This window comes from Psittacula echo (genome assembly GCF_963264785.1).
Source record: "Psittacula echo genome assembly, chromosome: 2".
In the NCBI taxonomy this organism is placed as follows: Eukaryota; Metazoa; Chordata; class Aves; order Psittaciformes; family Psittacidae; genus Psittacula; species Psittacula echo.
In genome coordinates, this window is record NC_137737.1 from 142,110,286 (window position 1) to 142,132,166 (window position 21,881).

The window sequence follows — 21,881 nt, forward strand, 5'->3', positions numbered from 1 at the left end:
GCAGATGTTTTAAGTTTCATTCAATATCCTTCTTTTACAAGAATTTGTGAATTCTTTAGGTGGGACATAATCCTTTTTGTATCTTACGCTTCAAGATACTGTGCTCAACTAGCATAATTTAGGTGATTCTGGATTATAATCTGAAAGTGAAAAAGATTATGTATGTATCTGAAAAGTTCTCTTGTGCCAAAGGAATGCTAAAGTGTGCCAAATTGTCTTGGGATCATGTTTTGAAATAAAAGGAAAATATAAATTTTTCAGTCTCTCCCTGGTATGGTGAGTATCTGAGAGAAAAGTTGACCTCACTGGAAGTTAGACTATTTCCAGACGAAAGCTGATCTGTAATAACTCTCAAAATCTCCTGTGCTAGTAGTGACTGTTAATTCAGACTGTATTCACCGCGCCCAATCCCACTTCTCATCATAGTCCCTTGTATCAGGCAACCTAATTATCTGTGGATGCCTTCATGGAGTTTTCTAGCTGCCTTCATTTAAGTTCTTTGGGTGTTGCTCAAAGAAGGAGCCTTGCAGCTGGCTATGAATCTCTTGGGCAAAAAATGCAAAACATAAAAGTAGAACAAAAATGAAAAATAAGCATGCACTGAAGTCAGTGACAATTCAAGTTGAGAATATGCTAGGAAACATATGTTCAAAATCATGTGTACATATGCAAAAGAAAACAATGCCTGTTCTGCTTGTACTTACGTTTTGTTGAACTCAGAGATGCTATACTGATCTACAGCCAACATAAGCAGAAACAGAAGCAAGGCCAGTGGTTATTCCAGTAAGTATTACAAGAAAGAGAAAATATCTTATGTCACTGAGATAAATTAATCAAAATCAAATTAATATTAACATTCCATACCATTTATAACATTAAAAAAAGGATATTAAAATATAAATAATCTTACAAGTTCATTTAAAAGTTTATTTTTCTGTTGTAAGGAGTGTTTGAGGTATTGATAAAAGCCAGACCATTTATCTTTAGTTGAAAAACCTTCTACAATTTTTCAGATATAATAACATTGTGCCTTGGAATTTTCTTATTATTCCTTATCCCTACAGAAAATTTGATGTGTTTTCTACTCAGCAGTGGAGTGATGTCTTTATTGCAGAAGTTCCTTACATTTTTACAGAATTTATTTGTGCTTATGTATTTTAATAGTTCATTCCCTTACATGCTGTGTAACAGAGATGAGTGGCTTGACCTAACAAGCTAGCTCTTCCAAACTACATGACATTTGAAAAAATCGTAAATAAAACAAAAGTACATTATTCTAAATATTTATATGAACACAGCTTTTCTAAGACCTACAGTAGAAAACATGCAGGAGCATAAGAAGATTCAGCTAAAATCGTACACAGTATAGTAAATATGTTAAGTTTGGAAACATCCACATAATAGCCATGCATAAAACCACACTGGTTTTCTTCATGTGCCTGAAAATTCACACAATGACAGCTTAGGCAAACATGTGGCAACATCAGATTCAGTCATAAAAAGTCAATTAAGTATCCATATTGTCATAGTTACTTGATCTGCAATGAGTGACATTTTGCTTGGGAACCAAGTCAAAAATATGCATCAAACACAAGAAGCATGTTGAGGAATTCCGTCCAAAACTCTGTGTAGAGAAAAATCCCTTTGAAAATGTTTATATTTTGTAACAATTTTAGAACTAACTCATCCCTATTATTTGTAGAATCACAGAACAATTTAGGTTCAAAAAGACATTTAAGATCATCAATCAATCAAGGGGAACAACCGGTCTTAGTATTAAAGACCGAGTCAAAGAAGGCATTAAGTATTTCAGCCTTTTCCTCATCCTTTGTCACTATGTTTCCCCTCCCCATCCAATAATGGATGGAGATTCTACTTATCCTTTCTTTTGCTGCTAATTTATTTATAGAAACATTTTTAATTCTCTTTTAAAGCTGCAGCCAGATTATGTCCTAGTTAGGCTTTGGCCCTTCTAGTTTTCCTCCTCATGACATCCTTGTACTCATCCTGAGTTGCCTGCCCCTTCTTCCAAAAAGGTCATAAACTTTTCCAGGCAGGCCAGCCCAGAACATACAGATGCTTGGCTTACTGCAAGCAAAGCAAAGTTTGTCTCAAAAGCAAAGAACCAAGCAAATAGCTGAGCATACATATATATGTGAACTAACTGTCTTAGGTTTATATAAGGCAGATTCATTCATAATGTCCAGACTAGTAAAGAGTTTAGAGGTCCTGCTGGTGTAGTTATCATAGAATTATAGAGTCATAGAATAGTTAGGGTTGGAAAGGACCTTAAGATCATCAAATTCCAACCCCACTGCCATGGCCAGGGACACCTCACACTAAACCATGTCACCCAAGGCCTCATCCAACCTGGCCTTGAACAACGCCAGGGATGGAGCATTCACAACCTCCCTGAGCAACCCATTCCAGTGCCTCACCACCCTCTCAGTAAAGAATTTCTTCCTTATATCCAATCTAAACTTCCCCTGTTTAAGTTTGAACCCATTGCCCCTTGTCCTGGAAAACCAAATGAAAACCACAACAGAATACCAAAAACCAAGACAGAAATTCCTTCATTTGCAACCTAGAACCTGGATAACAATATGGAAGTTTGTTACCTTTGTTAACTTACTTACAAGACGGCCCTATGTACTGTCTGATCTGGGACTGCTCTCATTCTGGAGAACTTCAAAGTTTCTTAACAGGTATAATATTTGACAGATGTTCATTCTGCAACTCCTAAGTGATGATGATTGCTGCTTGTGCACCCTGATTACTAGCCATCTTTGAAAATGTAGTATATGTACAGATTTTCAATAACACTAAACACCCACCTGTCCTGCTGATGTCAAGCGTAGCTCTTTCAGTCCCTGTGAAGGCCAGATTTTACATTTTTCTCCTGACACACTTCTATGCTCTGAATTTACAAGAACCTTTAAATTTCAAAAAGATCTATTGAAAGGAAGACAAAAATTGGCTTCAAAACTACTGTTAAACTGTGTGATTTTCCTACTGGTTGTTAAATAAAGGGCTTCAACATACATTCTTTGCATAAAATAATATCAGGTCTACATATTTCATCAATCATTTGGATGAGTTTCTAGAATGATTCATACAAGGTGGCACATGCTCTATATTTTACTTGTCATCACATTTAACCCCTGTGGAGAATGATTTTGTTGCTAATAAATTATACAGGACATTATAAGGCATTTTCAACAAATTTCAGGGTTTAGTTTTCATTTTAAAAGTTAGTGCTGTTCAATGTTTCCATACCTTCCCTGCAGCAATGAGAAGCAATGAGCTGTAACATAACAAAATCTTTTTAGTTTCAGTTAGGAAGGGCTTTTACTTGCTGAGAAGAGGCAATGGCTTTCTTTAATGAGTTGGGGATTGGAAGTAGATGATCTTAAGGTCCTTTCCAACCGTAACCATTCTATGATTCTATGATTCATTTGACAGCCAGAAGTAGGCATCAAACGGTTTGACTTTTCCAGGGGTGGTGCTGAGGATACACTGCTGCATAGCATCACTGCCCCTTTGTACATCAGGCTGTGTGAGCAGAGCTGGTCTCTTAAGAAAACAAAAAAAATGACCACTTTGGAAACTGGGTGAGAAAATTAAATAGCATGGATGTACACAGGAGCTCTGGCCAGTTCATTCCAACAAAGCAGGCAAATTCATCAAGGAGGCACGGGCTTTGATACATTGAGAATGAGATTTTGACATAAGCATGAGCATCCAGACTCCTAGCTGATTTAAATCAACATCATTCCACTAATCTAGGTTGAGCAGTGTCAAATTACAGCAGCTATGAATTTAGCCCATGGGTAATTAGCCAATGTTTTTTTGAGCAACCTTGTCTTCTGGAAGGTATCCCTGCCCATGGTAGGTGGGTTGGAACAAGATGATCTTCAAGGTCACTTCCAACCCAAACCATTCTATGGTTCTGTGATTCTAACATCCAGAGAATCATTTCTAGTACACCACTAAAAAAACAGTGGAATGTTATAATGTGTGCAGCATGGATCTACTTATTTTTTTCACAACATATTTGCTATAAGAGCTTTTTCTTATGTAGATTGATGATTTTTGTCTTCCTTTTACATGAGCTAAATTAGTCAGCTAAAAAATATTTTTCTTAATTAAACCAAAAACTGGGGCAGTGGAAGAAAAGTTACAAATAGCTCTCTTTGAACTCAAATGCCTCTAGTTCAGTTGGGACAGTTTACATGATCTTTCCTACATCAACAACATTCCACATGCATATTCTCTCTGTGTTCCTCAGGAAAAAAATAAGGAATGGAAGAAGGAACTGTTCCCAGATAAACAGGAGGACACCAATAAAGCACATCCCTTTTCTAACATCTCCACTGTGCCTGTACATGGATACTACACTTAGGCTTCTCCTTCATACCCCAAGATAATATTGGAACTTGCTTCCACTTTCACTCATGACAGTCCTGACAGTTACTTTGTAGCAGCTGATTTTCTCTTTATCAACACAAAAGTGTTTTCAGGTGACATTTCTTTCAGTTTATGAAAAACTCTTGAAAAAAAAAATATATATAGAAAATGAAGATTATTTATTAATAAATAAATTGACAAAAAATACAGATTCTTGTTTAATCAAAATTTCCAACCACAAAGTTTTGGTTTGCAGTTGTTGCCTTCTGCCATTTGTTTACTTTAACCTGAAGTCTCAAATCCTCAGGTTGGAAGGTCTCTAGCTGGCTTACATCTGCTACATAGCAATTCTGACACAAAAATGTCTCAAGAAAATGCCCAAATATCCTGCCAAAAATGTCATCAAAAAGATTTTTTTCTATTTTAAATCGTTTCAGAAAAAAGAAACAAAAACATTTACTGACTGGCCTCAGCAAAAAGACCACAAAAAACTCAAATGTCCCCTAAAATACAGGCCAGACAGAATCTGAGACTAGGTTTAAGTTAAGATCATATTCCTGATCAGTTTGAGTGTTTCTGTTTCAAAAGCTGTTTCAGTTCTTTGGTGTTTTAAGGGATTGAAAAGAGGAAGACTTAAAAAAAACCCCAAAAACTAAGATAGGCCAAGTTGCATCTATGTTTTTTCTGACGTGAACGAAAAAGGAAATGCTGAAAATGTCTTTATAAAATTGTTCTCATGAGATCTACATCCCACTTTTAGGCCTGGGGAATACTGGTAGAAGCCTGAGCACATAATTAAAGCTGTACACAGTATCCTATCCTCAAATGAACAAAAAAAATCTGAGTTTGTCTGCTTCTCACAGACTGGGCTTGAGTCTTCTTTCAGCTGCAGCAGATTGACATTGGCATCATTCCACTGATGCCATTGACATGATTTCTGACTTGAAATGTTGTTTCAGGGCTTTCTAAAAGTGTTCTTTTCAGTACTATAAAACGAACACTGCAGATGGTATTAGCTGGTATCTTTCTAGGCATGCAGACTAAAGAACTGGCTGAGGATAGAGACCGTACTATCATTTCAGTTCTTGATGTGGTATCCCACAAATTTATGCTGACACAAAGCAGGAATTGTAGAGCGTATTGTGAGGAAGCACATCATCTGTTTTCTGCTTCTGCTTTTCTATAAATAACAGACTTCTGTCTCCATGGGTGTCAGGCTTGTATTTTGCAACATACCCCTCCAGCCCTTTAAAAATTCCTCCTGATCGTCTGGGAATTTCCTGTTCTGCCAAATAGGTTTGTCTGGACAAAGCAGGGGTCTGTCTCTTACCGTTAATAAATCTCCTTACATTAGGGCAGAGGCAGCTTGAAGTAGGTGAATCCAGAAAGCCAGTGCCAAAAAGTAGACCTGGAACTTCTGCCACTCCCGAAAGCACCAGGGGAAGGAGAGGGTGAGGGAGTCAGCTTCAGATGGCCACACCTGAAGTCAGGAAATGTCCTTTCCTGGAAAGGAACTGAGCTCGGATTTTTACTGCTGATTCACTGTGAGCAGCACTGGGCCCAGCTCCACAACGATTTATTAGCATCACACTCTGAGTGAGAGTCAAGAGACTTTTTTTTTCAGTTTCTAATCCTCTCAAGTCTATTTAATGATAATGGTTTGAGTTTGTGGAATGTGTTGAAAACCACCTTTGGGTTCGTACTACCATAGGAAATCACTGTTTTCTCTAGATATAACTTTTGGTAAGAGCTTATGCTAGCAACACCTGGAAAATGCAATATCAATAGCAGGCTAAGCCTAATAGAAGCAACCCCCAAAATTAACATCCACTCTTTAGAAAAACCACTGAGGAACTCTGAATTAGGATGTGAAGCTGTCTTTCAATAAAAAGCTTGTACTCCATTATGAATAGTATTCTAAAAATAATCTTGGTGCAGCTTGCTCAAAACCTTTTAGAAGGATTTTACGATAGAAGTGAAAACGACAGCATTCAACAGCTACACTGACAAAACTAACACTGAGTGAGGTGTCATCTTGAAACTTAAAAAGAATGAAAATGGGAAATTTACATTAAAACATATCTTCAGCGTTCCATCACGGTGGAAAAAAAAAAAAAGGTTAATTTTAGTGACAAAAGACCAGAGTTTTGATTGTAATTTCAGGAGCTCTGCATGATTTTGTTGACAAAATAATAAATGAAAATGTTAAAGTAGTCTTTAAAAATGCACAAAAAGGAAAAACATGTCATGCTTAGTCCATATTTTATGAATCAAGAATTCATGTTTTATCTTCATGCCCATAACAGTACAACAAAAGCATTTTCAGTCTTGCTCAATTCTGCTTCTAGGAAATACCCCAGGGGGTCAGTGGCCAAATTAGTAGATATTTCCAAGATATGTAGGAGTGTTAAATCCTGGATAAGGGGAACCTTTTTTTAATCCTAGGATTCACAATGCAGTTGTTGTTGGTTTTTTTCTGGTGAGCACTGGGAGACATTACGGTAGAAGGTAACAATTTCTGCTTTTTTTGGCTTACTGTTTAGCATTAAAGAAATACAATCAGTAATCTTAGCTTTAAGAACCTGAATTCCAGAAAAGTTCTTTTATTTCTATCAATGTTTAATTTTATAACTATTTTTAATGGTACATCAATTGCACTTTAAAAGTCAATATATAAATACACTGTATAAACACTTAAATATATAATTTATACACTCACTGTATGCATAACAATAATTAAATATTATTATTATATATTTATAAGACTTATTGGTGTCCAGTACAGCATGTGTCATAATGGTTATCATGTATGGCAAAGAAAAAGTTGTCTAGGGCCATATGATCCCCTAGGTGAACTGTGCAAGGACTTAGAATTTATCTTTATTTGATGTTTTGAATTGCTTTGGCATTGTTCTCTACAGGAAGGCTTCTATTGGAATTCTCTGGACTTCCCATTCTCATCTATTTATCCAAAAGTATAAAACAGGTGTGTGCTTGTTTAGAGTGCCAGAGCAATTTCCATTCAGTTTTACTGAAAAGTAGCTATGTGCTTGTGATAACACTCTCCACCTTGAAATGAAAGCAATTTCACTTATAGTGGTAAAGCTTGTCATGTCCTATATGTTTTCTAGAAAGTTCTGAGTACCAACAACTCAAACAGGACCCTTGGCACTTTTGGGGTCAAGTCCTTCGATCTTGCAAATCTGAAGTTGACAAGTTTGGGCAAATGTCTTTCTAGTATTTCTGACCTCTAACTCATCATGGACTCCACATGGTACTTGCTTGATGTTAGTAAATTGTTTCTTCACTTAATAGTCATCTATATGCAGTGAATATATTACTTCTGAGGTTGTCACTGATGGTTGCAAGAGCATTCCTGGTAAGAGAGCAACATGTTGGTTACCTGAACTGCCACACATCACATTCTGGTTCTACTCAGCATTCCAGCTGGGGATTGTCTGCATTTCAGATACTTTAATATCCAGTAAAATATGGAGAACTTATGGTTTCCTCATTAAAACGTGCTGCTGAGCATCTTTTTTGCCTCACTCTTGTTTTCTTAAATTTAGAGGAAAAAAAAAATCTGTTCTTTTTTTTCATAACAATGAAACAGTCTCATTTTAAATAAAACCTTCCTCAACTATGATGTGTTTTAGTTCAGCAGAATGTAGTACTACTGAAATATGTAGTATTACGATCTTAACAGGGCCAAACAGCCCATAAATATTTAACAGCTACATTGTTTCACAGTATTTTACTGAACACTGTGCTGTACATCGAAGTAGTTTTTCAGACATTTCTGTCACTGCAAGACGACTTCTCCTATTGTGCGTGCTTTAGTGACATGTTGATACCTTGAGCAGCACACAAATTTATGGATTACAACAGCAACATTCCCCCTTCCTGTCAGAGTCTTAACAAAAATCCTCTATCAGCCTCAAATAGACAGACTTCTTGCTCTGAAGCACCACTCCCACCTCCTACCTTATATTTAGTTTTTCTAATCTTTCTCCAGGTCCCTTACACTTTGTCTGAGATGACCGTTTCCAAGAGACAATAGTCCGCAGTTACAAAGTCACCTCCAGTTTCCTTTGGAATTACCTGTCCAGTAACTATCTTATGGAATTAAAAATCATCAAAAAGCACTTTTTGTGTGCTTTTTTTAGAAGCTACCTATATTGTTACTGCATTTACATTTTACCCAATGCACAAATTCATCACAGATATTTCACACAGTTTATGCAAGCATTACATGGTGTCATGGTTGCATAAACACAGAGCAGTGTATGTAAGCATGCAAGGATGTGCAAGCATTTTGCCAGCGAGGTGCGATGCAGAAACTCAAATAATACCCTGGTTTCAGGAAGTGTGAAATAAGCCATCTTTCTCAACAAAAATCAGCTAATAAAGATTTGAAATCACTCATTCAACTGGATACTTCTCAATTGCAGAGCCATGTGTTATATCTTTGTACTGTGACTGGTAAAATCAAGTAAAATGGCTCATAAAGCAGATCAAACCATAAAAAATTACCTTTTACCAATGATTATTAAATTTGTTCTGTTGTAATCATCCTTAACCTTTAATGATAACTTTTTGGCACTTGGGGAACTCCTCTTGCCTCATGTGCCTCTGCAAATACAGTTGTCTTGTTTATGCTTCTTGGCATAAAAGTCTGATATTGCAACAGGTACAAAGCAATTCTTTAACAACTGACATGAAAGCAGAGGCCGTAACAGCTGAACTGGATGATGTCATGGGGGTAAACTATGTCAGAGGAATAAACAAAAGGATATTTATTGTATCAGACAGAATTCTTGGAAAAGGCAAGAGATCAAACTGGATCATTCAAGAAAAATGTGAAGGGAAACAACCTTAATCATCACCTCTGTAGTTAACAGGCTAAAGTGATTAAGAATTTTGCAGTCCGTGTCTCTTCCACACAAATATAGTAACAGAAAAACTTCCTAGCACAGCACTGATGGCCTTTCCTATTAACAGAACAGAAATGACACAGGAAAGACAGGTGGCCCTTTACCATTTATCTCTACTATAGTAAGTCACACACAGAGTGAAGTATGAAGTTTTAGCCAAGGAACAAATGGGAATAGTTCATTCAGGAAGAGATTAGATCACCTCCTTGAGCAATTTTCACTTTAAGCAAATCCTCAAAATTCCAGCCACAGCACCAAAGGCATCATGGTTTGGGGGCTGCCTGTTACTGTGCTGACTTGCTGATGTGGCCTACAAAGCCACAGGAATTTCCCAATGAATTAAGGCTGTAGAGGGTAAATATTTAACTATGACACAAATAAATATACTCAATATTTAAATGATAATAGCAGTGATCCTAAATCCTCATTTCAGCAACTTTTATCTGCATATGAATGCCCAGTTTTCAAAGGCTATAGCAGTCTTCATTGAGTCCTTTGGTGTTGGAGGAGACTTCAGAGAACCAGGTTGTATATAAAGCGTTTCTATGAGATTTCAGAAATATCAAGCCATTTCTACACAGGTTTTTCATACAAAATATTAAGATTTTAGGACTAGTGCTCTGATAGTAAGATAATTATCTGAAGATGCTTGCCTTCTTGAAACATAAATGCAGGACTCAGAAGAGAGAAGAGAAAGGCATGAAAATGACCCTATGATTCACCCACACAACCTGATGGGACAGTTTTAAAGAAGATTTATTTAATAAAGTTCTTTCTACTGCAAAAGACTTCTGCATGAGAACTAAAACTCCCAGAAGATAATTATTGCTAAAGCTATTGAAAGTCAAACATACGTAAGTGAAAATCAGCACATTTAAGTAGAGCCACAGGTGGTGTCATCCAAATTGAAAATTCATTCAATACAATGCTTAGGAAAAAAAATTACAAAATCATTATTTAACAACAACTATATTATTTTTTCCTAAATTTCCACAGTGCAAAACAAGATATTCAGAAAGAAAAATAAATGTTTATAATCATAGGCTGACAACTTTAAAACATTCACAAATAATACGATCCAAGAGGCAGGCAAATCTATGACAGACCTGAAGAAAAATGTAAAAGCATCTCTAGAGATTTTACTAGGACTCTTTGTTGTGGTTTTTTTCACATTTCTGCATCTGACCTGATGTGAATAACTACAGGAGATGATTATTCGTTCAGTCCTAGACAGGGAAGTAAGTGTCAGCTCCCTAGTGCATAAAACAGGGGAGATCAAAGATAATGTGTTTTGCTTCTCTGGTTGACAGGTAAAATCTTTTCGAGTATTCTGTGGCTCGGTTGAGGTCTGAGGTTGAGAAGTCACCTCTTCTTCTTCTTTGCCATGGGATGATGACTCCTGATCAGATGGTGGCCTGGGTGGTGAATACATTGTTTCTTCATCTTGCTTCACCCTTCTTGCCTCTTTTTTGCTTTTTCTCTTGCGTACAGGGGCAATCGATATTGGTACAAATTGGTCCTCTGGTTTGGCTGCAGTCATCACTGTGGTTTGAGTAGCAACTGTAATTGTCACTGGGGGTGGTGTAGGTGCTGTGCTTGGAGCTGGGGTAGCTTCACTATCTGTTGCAGTCGAAGTTTGAGTAGCAGCTGTACTTGTTGCTGAGACTGGTGTAGCTGCTGTACTTGTCGCTGGGGTAGCTGCACTGTCCTTTGCAGCCAAAGTTTGAGTAGCTGCTGTACTTGTCACTGGGGGTGGTGTAGCTGCTGTGCTCGGAGCTGGAGTAGCTGCGCTGTCTGTTGCTTCGCCCTCAGATCCAGGGGCATTTTTTTCCTTTTGAAGGTGCTGGATAGTGTTGAACAAGGCCCGGTAAGCATAGGCCAAGCCCCAGCACGTTGACATGATTTGTTCCTCTCTGGTATGACCAGGATGACAGCACACCTCATTAAAGTGTTTTACTAATTCTTCTGGATTTTGCACTTGTTCGGTGGAGAAATTCCAAAGCACTGGAGGGGCCCACTGACCTAGATACTTGCCCATACTATCCCACACACCCTGCCATTCATGGCTGTCCAGCCTCGGGGAAAATCTCTCGGTCCCCCTATATTGTCGTCTAACCCCAGACAAGACCCAAACCTGACTCTGCTTAACTCTTGAGATCAGACGTAATGGTTGTGGACAAAACACACTCTGTATGCGTGCCAACATGGTGATCCCCATCATGATCAGCAAACAGGTCTCAACAGTATTAAAAGGCCATTCAAAAACTTCAAAACTCTCAAACAATGCTGTAAACAGTTTGGGGGGGGCACTGGGAGGGTAAGAGAATGTCTCCTTCATAGGTTGACCACCCGAGAAGGAGAAAAAAGATATGTAATTGCTAAGCACTTGTATTATATACTTCCCAAAGTATAAAGGTGGTGACCACAATGGGAACATAAGCCAGATCAATTTCATGATCAATGATTCTATTGTATTACAAGTCATTACCATAAAGTACAACGAGACAATAACCTTAGCCCAAGCCCCACACTTGAAAAACACCAACACAGCAAATACCGGCTCTAAGTAAGCTATGGCATATTGAAACTGTGAGATCAAAAATAACAACTTTGAGAGCCAATAAATCAGCATTGTGACGAGTGACTATTAATCCAAAACACTGAATGCTTATCACAAATACGATTAGACACACTCCGGTCAGATCTGTCGTTATCTCAACCCTTCGTGCCCCACGTTGGGCGCCAAAAAGAACTGCCGTGGTTTAAGCCAGTCGGCAAGTCAGCCACGCAGTTTCTACTCCCCCCCCACCCCCAGAGGGATGGGGAGGAAAATTGAAAGAATGTAACTCCCACGGGTTGAGATAAGAACAGTCCAGTAACTAAGGTATAACACAAATCACTACTGCTATCAATAATAATAATAATGATAGGAGAAATAACAAGGGAAGAGAATACGATACCACCCTCCTAAAACGAGTCTGACTGAGCAGCCCGTGCCCTTCCACGTAACTCCCAGTTACTTCCCCGGGCATGACATGCTGGGATATGGAATACCTCTTTGGCTAGTTTGGGTCAGGTGTCCTGTCCCTGCTTCCTCCCGGCTTCTTCTCCTCCCTGGCAGAGCATGAGACTCACAAAGTCCTTGGTCAGACTAAACATTCTGACCAGCATCTGAAAACATCGGTTTTATCAGTACTATTCCCAGGCCAAAAGTCAAAAACACAGCGCTGCACCAGCTACTAAGAAGGAGAAAAACTGACTGCTGCTGCTGAACCCAGGACACTCTTCCTTTCATTTTTGTGGATATTTAAAATGTGTTCTGTGGATTTAGAGTGTATTAAAGGTCAAATATTAAAACACATTTCAAAATAGGAAATTTACACATTGAGAATCAGATTTTTTTTCACCTACAGTCAGGAAGTAAGAACCCCACCTTGAAGGCTGGAGAGCCTTTGATAATGACTGCAAGTTGGTTGTATATTTAAAATAGTGGGCAGGCACTAGTGTTTTCCTCTTTGAAACCTTGCAATTTCCCTCTGCAGATTTAGACTGGTGTAAATCACAGATGAAGAAACTGAAAGCCTGGCCTCCTAAACAGTGTTGTCCCTAAAAGAGAAGTTTCATAACATAGATAATATCTTTCAAGAAAACCCTCTTGCATACAGAAAGCCTTTAAAGGAAGTTCAGATGTGAAAAAAGGCAAGATCAGTCTATAAATTGCATACCAGCCTGCAGCAGAAACAGTTTTTGAATTCAAAATTGATTAGCACCAATCTGATCATCTATGCTTCAGTGTGAAAGAAGACATGCTGTCAAAAACAGAGAAATTGCCTTCTAAGGTCTTCTGCTCATACTCCCATTTTTCTCCCACAGTTCTCTAGTCTTGCCTTAATTTCCTGGCAGGAATGTTAAGAGCCTATCCTATCTCTAGGGTAATCTTTCAAGCCTATTTGCCTGCTTGGTACAGAGGAAGAAGAAAGATTCTGCCCAAATCCTCGGGCAGAACAGTCTCAGAAGGGAATTCTGCTAACTGGAACAAGTGGATTTTGGTTGTTCCCATCCATTCCTATTGCAGAAGGTATGCCTGGTACATTATTTGCAGTAAGAAAACTAGCAAAAACATTACAAATGGCAAGAATTTACTCAAAAAAAAAAAAAATTCCCTGAAGACCTGATGAAAAATTATATATTTATGCCAAGTCCTATTGAAGAAGCAGATGCTGTGCATGCACAAAGAATAATCAGGTTTGTTTTGCAGGATAGGCACATGTAAGGACAGAAACATGGCTGGGATGGGAAGTACAAATGTCCAATATTTTTTCCAGAATATATGTAAATTCTTGCTTCATATACATCCTATAAAGAACAGAAACAAAAGCACACATAATTTATCAGCAGCACAGCATGGGTACTCATTCACAGAGAATTAATGCGTGTACAATACATAAGATTTCATCTTGCTACCGACTCTTCTATTATTTTTGAGCCAACTGGTCAATTCTAGGAGAACAACAGATTAACAGCAGGTACATAGATATAAAATATAAGAGTGGATTTAAGCCACAACACTTAGAAACAGATTTTAGCATATGATACACCAAACACTCCAAAAATCTAAATGCATATCTGTGTATATGTGCATGTGTATATATGTGTGTGCACACTCATGCACCAGCATGAGACTTCCAAGGGCAAGGAATTCTGCAGACTGCTTGCAGAATTTTTCATCAGCTACTTTTTAGTCAGGGGTCTTCAACCCAGATTTTTCAACAGCGAGACTATAACTGCACTTTCAGCCTATTTCTTTCTCATTTAAATGAGGAATAATAATACAGATCATATAACTGCTCATGTACTACCACAAAACAGACCTTTAAAGTACCTTTGTTAAAGATCTATTCACCTATTGCACCATAAAATTAGCATAGTTCTCTGTTACCCTTTTCTTTTTGTCTTCTTTTCATTTCTGTTCCTAGAAGCTAGTCAAAGCAGTAGAAGAAATTTCTTTCAGTCATGTGACTCTGTTTTTCTATATGGTTTTCTTGAGGGATTAAAGAATTGTTTTAATCAAATTTTTTTGTTTTGTTGGTTGGTTTGTTGGTTTGGTTAAATTCTGAAAGCAAAACATTTTTGCAAATGTAGAATAACGCAACTTGAGCATCTTTCCATGAGACCATATACCTGTCTTGCTTTGACTGGCTGTACCCATATGTTTGTTCAATGTTGAACATAACCCCACTGTTAGTCTTGTTTAGACAAGGAAGTTACACTAGCTTGACTTGCATCAGTTTTAAGTAGGGAAAATTAAATTGGTGCAAGTCCCTGGGTAGACTTCTTATCCCACCTTCGGAGTGACTTACAGTGTTTTAGATTAACCTAATTCTTAACTAAGTTAATGAAAAGCAAAGCTTGATTTTTGTGCAGGAACATTAAAGGAAATGTAGTGCAAATGTTCAACAATTTATAGCATTGCTAAGTTACCCTTCCAAGTGAATATTCACCACCCAGATGTTTCATAAAACTGTCTAAAATATGCACATGCAGTTTCACAAGAATAACCTTGTGTTAAAGTACACTTGCTTCATAAGAAAAAGAGCCCTTCCTATGAAATATGAAACTATTTCAATTTCCTTTTCCTGATCAAACTACAACCCTTTAATGAGAGAGGAAATCCTTATGCTACTGGGAAGACTTTTACACCAAGGCTGTTTATTTAAGGCACTTGAGCTGCTGGTGCTGAAGATGATGTTCACAGCACAGCTAAAATCTTGATACTGGTTCTAGAAGGTCTTCATTTACTACCTCATCATTGTTTGCATCATCTTGCAAATATGGAGAAGAGGACTGAACTAAGCTGAACCATAAATTTACATGAATATGAGCAGGTTGTTAAGTATCTTCACCTTCCTATAAATCATGTGAGTTCGGTTTTGATGGTGACAAGTTTATTCAAAATTACTGGTAACAATAGCTCTAAAAAACTAGCCATCCTTCACTGGTCTTCCTGACAATCCATATGTGACTAAGACACAGTCTTATTCATCTTAGATTAATACAGTTTGGAGCAGAAGCTGCTTAATGTGTTTGAAGAATACTGCAAGAATAAGGACTCTTCTCACTGCTAAAAGGACATATACAATCAATTTGCTCAACTGCAACCTGCAAAATATATTTAGCACTATAGATTCATATTCATTGTATTTATCTGCTTATTCTTTATAAATTATTTTAGTTGCTAATTTTGAAACTAGTTTTCTTCCAAAATATTTTTCAATCTCGCTCCATTTCGTGTAAATATTGGAAGTATTATTATAATTTATAAACCCTTAATAGCACAAAATACCTTCCACTAGAAAGACTCCAAAAACAGCACAAAAAATAACGCATTAAGCCTCCCAACAGCCTTGTGAAATTAGGTAGCAGTACTATATTTGTGTTAGAAAAGGGAAACTGAAATACTTAAAGTTTACAATTTCTTTGCAGTCACTAGGAAAGTCTGTGCTATAGCCATGGATAGAAGTAAAGCTTAAATCTATCCCATTTAACTGAGGCATTTAAATCAGGAAGTGAGCTGCTCAGGATTTCCCTGGAGTCAATGAAGAGAAGCAGGGACTTCCACAAGACCATTCAGATGGCTGGCTCTTCCTGTGGGCTTGCTACCGTCTCTTGACACAGCATTGAGAGATTCCCCACAATGAAGAATAACCTATCTTGGCTATCTCTGGCTTTCAGCCAGTTTGGGTGGGATGGTGCAGACTTAAAATACCCAGCTTCATACTTTTCCCACATGAGCTGGCTTTCTTTTCCATTTTTTTTTTTTTTTTTTCACAGAGCATCCAGCTCTGTGAAGTGAAGATTTGTTCCAAACCACAGAAGGGAATGGGAACGATGAGTTCTCAGCACCCTCAAAATGACACGCAATTTACTTTATATCAGTTTCATTTAGAAAAGCTCTCAGTGATCTAAATGAGATCTCCCACTGGGCATGTTGGTTGGACAGTTCTGATGACTAATAAATGTAATATTTTATTGTTACCAGAAAGTTCCTAATTACAGCTGTCATCACTGGAAACAAACATATTCAGGTTCTACTGCACATTACGTAAAACCTTCTGTCCAAGCTTGGGAAATACTCTTTTTTTAAGTAATTTTCTAGCAAATGTGGCACATGCGAGACTGCCCTTCTGCTTCTTAAAAAAAATCCTACAACACTGCCAAATTGGTTATGCCCCAAATAAATGTAACTCTTTCAGGCATTTCCACATTTGAAGTCTTGACTCTTTCTTGTTGGTACCTCAAATTATCCCAATGACTTCAGAAATGTGATTAATACTGCTTTGAAATTCAGGCATATTATTAGCCGAGAGATTGTTTAGAGGTAAATAAGCAATTTCAGTTTTACATTCAAACATAAATTTTCTTAGAATCAGTTTGTTTCCATGAACTTACTTTTGCTCCTTAAATTCCATTTTTATATACTTAACGATTGAGTAGTACCTAATATATAAGTAATCCCACTAATTTGAATCCCATTATTTGTTTCAAAGCTTGTTTGTGGGAACTGCATTTCAAAGGTCACTAGGATGAGGATCTGTTTTGGATATGAGAATTCATTGACTCTGAAGCAAAAAAGGAGTACCTAAAATAGTAAACAGTCTCTGGGTCTAGACAAGAAATCCAGATTCGAGATGGATGCCAAATAGGAGGCTACTGACCAGTTTTGGATGAAATGTTCTCACTGTTTCCTTTTAGCCCTGGTCCACCTTGAAAAGGAAAGATTTACTGAAAAGCCATTCCTTACACGCCATTCCTTACACAGCTCTGTCAGTAATATAAGCACAGGAACAATGGTAGATTCCAAATCTAATTATCTGCTTTTATCTGGGAAAATTAACAGGAGTTCATTATGGATCTCCTGGTTGCACTTAATATCCAAATGTTATGTGGACTTTAAGGCCAGATGCTACGTTACAAAATGCCCAGTGAGTCATAAGCATAAATAAAATTTTTACTATTTCTTGTATTCGTTCAACTAGGGAATATTGGTTTCTTAATGTGACAAAATTTTACACACACTATGGCCACCTCCATCTTTGTATTAATATAAATTTGCCTCATAAGATATTATGACATCTCTAGATATGCCCTCTTCAGGGCAGGCTCTGTCACATTTTCACACAGCTTCATAGCAAGAATGACATATAAGCAATTTTCCCATCTTCAGCAAACAATATAAAATCCAAGTCACAATCCACACACATAAGCAAATTATTATTATTATTATTATTATTATTATTATTTCAGATTTTCAGTGGAGCCACAGCACACAGTGACAGAGACCAGTCTTTCCAAAAGCTACTTTCTTCTACACAATGATTGGTCCCCTTCAAAACTTAGATTCCTTACATGCTTAAAACCCAGGTGAGCACATGTGATCTTACTTCTGTAAAACAGGGAATAGAGAGCACAAAGAATGCCATAGACAATTTATCAAAACAATGAGAAGAATAAACTTTAAAGTGGACTATCAAATGACTACAGATACCCCAGAAAAAATTGCTCATAATTTCTTTCTTTAATTACTGAAACTAGCTCATCATTTTATACTTCTGTTATAGTTGATGACAGAACAGGCATTTTGAAGGCAAAGGGAAGTGAGTGGAAGCGTCTTTATTTGGTTTAAGTCTAGTGATGCCATCAATATTTGCAGAGAAAATGAGAAACCCTAAAATGCAAGAAATCTAAGTCTGGGATCTGGCTGATAGAATAGTTGTGGTTCACTTTCAACTCAAACTTATACAGCTGTGTTAGCTTCTTATTGTATATTATTATTATTAAGTATTAATTTTAAACTTTTATATTATTCTGCCTAGTTGATGATCAGGAAAAAAAGAATGAGTGGATCAGGTAAAATTCACTACTGTAATAACAAGTATTACTACCGTTTGGACTGATGGATAAGTATGTGAAAAACTCATCTATATAGCTATTCTGAATGTATACAGAGTCCATCGATGCCTTGAGTTCAACAAGCTGACTAACAGAAAGTTCCCAAGCAAGACATGATGACAACGTTTCATGTAACTCCTCTTTGGCAATACTTAGACACTGCAATTAAATACCAAACAGTGTCACGTGTGCCAGTCAGTTACTGCAAGAAGGAGAATGTGATGAACTGTTTGTTTTGAACTATTAGTATAAACATATTGCAGAAATGAAACCCAAGCTTAAACAATGGGGAAAGCTATCCGGCATTAAAATAAACAGTTCTAGGAAAATCTCTAAAAATGTTTACCAAGTCATCTTCTTCCGAATTGTTTCTGTGCAGAGCATTTTGCTGGGTCCCTGATTTTCCAACCAATCCCTGTTACGCGGACTATAGATATGCAAATGTCAATGGACAAGGCTGGGACTTAATTGCCAGTAATTGGCTCCCCAGACAAGCACATTTTTATCTTCACTCAGGCTTGCGTTCTTATTTTACTTTGATGCTTGCTTTGCTCCTAGAAATCTGCTAATCTAGATATCAAAGAAAACCATTTTAAGTTTAAGATACTACAGAGTTAAGCAAATCATGTTTCTCCCAAACTTCCTTAATAAATAGTCTTTCAATATTGCAGGCAAGCGTTTGTGCTGAGAAAACAATTCACTCAAACATAGCCTATGGACAATTTTAATGAAAATTATACATATAACCTGAAGTAGTAAAGCTATTTCCATTATGTAAGTCAGAATATATCTCAAATTCTTAAACATTATGTCTTATTCTAGCTATTCACTTCCAGTCATAGGCCCATAAGCATAAATTATTCTTTACTTTGTTCATTGCAGGTGCAATTGTAAAATACTGTTTAGTGTAGCAGCAGCTACATCTGATATTAAAAATATAAGGAGGGAAATAAATGCAGAGTATAAAAATGATATGCAAGTTATCTACAAAATATATTCATTGCACTTCAACATTATGCTTTTTTAGAAAGGAAATGAGTTATGGCTCAGATGCTTTGTAATGGCAACAAACAACAAAGCAAATTCAGTATTCAGAGATACTATAATAGAGCTGCATCAGCCTCATTTGTTCAGAGTGAGCCGTACTCCATCACACAGAGAAACGAGTCCTTTCATTCCAGGGAAAACTGACACATGGGGATATGTGCACAATTCCAGTTTTATGTAAACCCCTGGGAGCAGAGGCTTGGGGGCTGGGAAGGAAAGGAGGAGGAGGGATAGGTCTGCATGTTTAACAATCACTTCAGAAAAAACAGTCCTCAAATATAAACCCCTTTCATTGGGCTTCCTACCTGTTTAATCACCTCCCTCCAAAGTGTGAGAGGACTAACCCTAACTCAGACATTCACACTCCCGAGACTCATATTTCTTCATGCTCAGCTCACACTGAAACAGTGATCTTAGTTCAGTCTCTAGTGGACAAACACAGAATAAGTCTTATAAGCACGATTCAGCAGGCACTTTGCTCAAGTAAAATCATGTGTGTATAAACACAAATAACAACTTTCCTCTTTTTAGTACTTGCCTCAGCCCTCCCAAGGTATAGTAAAATAATTTCTTAAGAAATGCTTTCCCCTACAAAAGGCATCCCCTCATTTCCAGCATTATATTCCCAAAGCAGACTAAGATATTAAAAAAAAAAAAAAAAAAAAAAAAGGAAAGTAGTCTAAAAAATAAGTGCTTGATTATATTTACTGACAGCAGCTTTTCTGTCTTGCTAGAGCCAGATATGCAAAGAGCACAATTAATTCACCAAGAGACCAGGAAATCCTCTTTAAAGACTTTAGGAGGGTTAGGGGGATGGGGAAGGACTCTATATGCTTTTTAACATATTTCTGTCTTGTATACTGCCTGGATGAAACAAAACTTGTGAAGAACACAGGTTACTAACTATGCTAATAGGAAGCTTTAGCTCGCCTTGTAAAGTCTTCACTAGATTTTTATTGATGCTCATTCTTAAGATGAACTTGTGTTAGAGTTAAATAATGTATCTTTCAAAAGAGTACATACAATAGTTTTCTTGTGCCATCTTACACAACTAGTTACATCCCTCAATTGCTCAATTTTCTGCTTTGCCAGGCCAAAATGCCAGTGTGAGAATTGGAATATTACAAATAACTGTATACAGAGACTGTTTATTTATTTTTACTGGTCAGCTATCCCAAGACATTTTCATTATCAAGGCATTGAAAAGATCCTCCAAGGTATGTAATTTTACACAAGTGAGTAATCCTGTTAAGGTGAATGGGACTGCTCATATGAGTGGAATTATTCACATATTTAAGTCTTCTCAAGCCCAAACTTCAGTTCATGCGTAAAATACTGAAAAGTTCATTAGAAAATTAGAACTACTGCACAAATTCTTAAAAGTAATTACTTCTGCTAAGTTACTGCTACACCTTCAAAACCATTTTTCCCTTCCTATGACAGAATGCACATATACACACACAAATTAAAACAGGCTGTTTGAACTCCAGTGGAATCTACACAGTTAAAAACTTCTACTGTGATGTTTTAGGACTGTGAATGCTTATATACTTTCTTCTTTCTTTCCAGCAATTAGCTGTGTAGAACAATTTATATAGATCTATTTATGAAAGAACAATGATGTTCTTAACCCAGTGCCTTTAAATGCTGACTTTTTAAATGCTCCCTTTTGCTGTCAGAGTAGCAGGTATCCTTCATGGCATGTGATCTGAAGCTGTGAGCTGTAAGAGAGTTTACAGGAATACTTAGTAAGTTCTGTCATTAGAGTCTCTGGAGGATTTTTGTGTTCTCTGGCTTACAAACATCCGTGGTCTCTTGAGATAAAACTTCAAGAAGTTGCATCTTTCACAACAGGAAAATTCTGCTCCCAAGAGCAATGTCACCAAGAATGGTGCACTCTGGCTGAAACATTTCTCCCTACACAGCCACGAACTAGGTCAATCCTTATTACCTCAGTTCTCATAGAAACTAATGAACCCCCTGAACAGCATAAGGGTCACCAAAAAAATCCATTTAGTGAGGAATGAAAAAAAGAAACACTTACTTTTTGCAGCCACTGAGTGTAATTTTCCATCACATGTTCCAGATGTTGCAGTTTCTGGGAAGGGAAATCCTGTTCCACGTGAGGAGCATCTCTCTGAAGAGCATTTGTGTTGTACTGGTCTGTCGTGCTTTCACGACAGTTCCCGTCCTGTTCTGGCAGAATGAAAGTGTAGGTGCACTGCCCATGCTGAATCCGGTTAAATCTTCTCCCACTGGCTTCTGGACCCCGACGCTGGTTATTGCAGCCTATATGAGGAAGAATCGCTGCCAGGAAAGCAAAGGAAAGGAAAACTGACATGTTATTATTACTTTCCCTTCCTGCTTTAACAAAAACTTTTTCTTCGTCTTTCTTTAAATTTGTTCTTAATTCCCCTTGAAGTCTTTGGAAAAAGGACTGGAGAAGAGCACTTTAGTAATCAAGCTTGGATAAACTGTTGGTTTTTCAATTTCACTATGAGGATAGATTCCTTAGTTAAAATTGGGAATATTTATTGCATAGTA

General features: G+C 37.3%; 1 protein-coding gene across 1 annotated transcript in view; it reads right to left on the minus strand.

Moving 5' to 3' along the window:
• Positions 1 to 21,678, minus strand: part of ANGPT1 (angiopoietin 1) — a gene marked incomplete at both ends in the record, with an annotated part of 161,785 nt that extends 140,107 nt beyond the window's left edge. Inside the window, one exon of the mRNA XM_080639609.1 lies at positions 21,382 to 21,678. Within this exon, the coding sequence (XP_080495735.1) occupies positions 21,382 to 21,678 (297 nt within the window). The remainder of the gene's footprint in view (positions 1 to 21,381) is intronic.
• Positions 21,679 to 21,881: the final 203 nt, after the last annotated feature.